At 38.5% G+C, this 2001-nt stretch overlaps 1 protein-coding gene across 1 annotated transcript in view; it reads right to left on the reverse strand.

The window, feature by feature from the left end:
- Positions 1-480: 480 nt before the first annotated feature.
- The window catches only part of LOC107696599 (NAD-dependent protein deacetylase sirtuin-6-like), a 26904-nt gene continuing 25383 nt past the window's right edge, over positions 481-2001 (reverse strand). Inside the window, exon 8 of the mRNA XM_016497037.1 lies at positions 481-1316. Coding sequence (XP_016352523.1) covers positions 996-1316 — 321 coding nt within the window. The 3' untranslated portion in view covers positions 481-995. The remainder of the gene's footprint in view (positions 1317-2001) is intronic.

The raw sequence follows: 2001 nt of genomic DNA on the forward strand, positions 1-2001 counted from the left end.
AAGGCTTTTGGTCCTGAGTGTGCCTTAAAATGCTGTCTATGTAAGCATCATACAAGGATATAAGACAGATTTTACATCCTAAAATAAACAGTCAGGTTACAGTTTCAGCATCTTGTTTATATACAATGGGTGTTCTTTAATGAAAAAGTAGAACAACAAAGTTACATAATTGCGCTGAAGACTGAAACAAAACAAGCAATAAATGTCTTATCACTGAAGGGAAATTAGTGGCTAAAGAAGCATTACATGTTACACAATTAGAATGAACAGCTCAAGCTAATTCGACATTTGACATTCTTTCCTTAAAAGCTGAACCTCACAAAGCTTGCCTGGGTCATATTTCACCCCCAAATAAAACAAAACATTGAAAAAATACTGCATAAAGATGTATATTTTTAAGACCATTAAGTCATGTTTTTTTTCAATGTGGAATGACAATTAAGCAAATTTCCCATATTAAAAAAATTTAGTAGTATTTGTTATACAGTCTATTATAAAAATAATAAAATGTTTTGATTTTAGGGTGAACTATGACAGACATGTTTTGTGCAGTGAACCTTGTTTTTACTAACCTGATTTATTTGAGGGTAGAAAAGATCATGGTATGTTTATTTTACAGTACAAAACCATGATTCACCAAAACCTCCATCCACAAAAACTGCACAGATTAGCTGACAAACAGAAAAAATATCCACCTAATTTATCCACTAACTAGCTGTAATGGTACACACTCACAGCTCAATGGCATCGCTTCATCACCTCACTTCATCTAACAGGCCTGAGCCCAGGTTTTCCTCATGATGATGTAAACACAGGGTATATAGTGACCACACTTCCTGAGATTTGTGATTCAGTTTCTCTCTGATTGTGATAGGGCTCTAGGAAGAGGGCTGTTCAGTGTCTGTCTGTGGTTCTGCGTCCGTTTCATTCATGACAGAAGAACTTGAAGGATTGTGGGAGGAGCCGTTTAAAGGATGCGCCTCACAGGACGACGTCTACGTTTTGATTGGTTGAGAGTCACTAAACGTTGCCTCCTTTACCTCTTCTTCTACTTTAACATCTTTCTTGCAGTTTATCTCACCATCCTGCTCTTTCTTCTTTCGTTTTTTTGGGACGGCGTGTTTATTTTCCTCTATTTTCAGCTCAATCTTCACTTCCTTTTTCCAGGCTCCGAATGGGAGGATGTCCTGGTCTCCACCTGAGCTTTCACACAGCATTGGCCCCGCCCACTCTGGAACCTCCAATCCCAGCAGCTTCATCAGCTGACCCATGACCTCATCTACATAGCCGCGGATACGCAGGTGGGCATGTTTGTCCTACAAAAACCAAGTAGCACTGTTAAGTAAAAACAACCTGAGAGATTTTAAAGCAAAAACAAAAATGAATATGAACTAATACAAAAGCTTTCTGTGGATGACAATTTAAGCTGTTATTCACTGAAATCCATCACACAGCTATTGTGTGACTTCAGACGTACGACTGCTACTTGACAACTATTATATTTTTATCGTGCTTTTTATTACTTTTTGCATTCTACAGGAGAAAAATCACACAGGTTGTATAAAAAAAGTGAATGTTTTAATTTTTAGGATTTTTTTTTTTTAAAGGGGTCATACGATGCGATTTCAATTTTTCCTTTCTCTTTGGAGTGTTACAAGCTCTTGGTGCATAAAGAAGATCTGTAAAGTTGCAAAGACTAAAGTCTCAAACCCAAAGAGATATTCTTTATAAAAGTTAAGAGTCAGCCACACCTACCAAAAACGGCTCGTTCTAACGGCACGATGTGGGAAGATTTGCATAATGCCGCCCAAATGTTCATGCAAAGAAAGAAGGCGTAACTTTTATTCTCGCTGTAGTATTGTTGTTGCTGCCGCCGCCATGTCGTGAAGGCGCTGTGTGTTTCGTTGTGAAAGCGAAACTACTTTGTTTGGCCTTCCAAAAGAGGACGATATCCGCTTCGTCATGCCTGGAGCTGATCCGTGCTGGTCGCTGAAGAAATAC

The sequence above is a fragment of the Sinocyclocheilus anshuiensis genome, unplaced genomic scaffold (genome assembly GCF_001515605.1).
Source record: "Sinocyclocheilus anshuiensis isolate Anshui unplaced genomic scaffold, SAMN03320099.WGS_v1.1 scaffold217, whole genome shotgun sequence".
NCBI classification, from domain to species: domain Eukaryota; kingdom Metazoa; phylum Chordata; class Actinopteri; order Cypriniformes; family Cyprinidae; genus Sinocyclocheilus; species Sinocyclocheilus anshuiensis.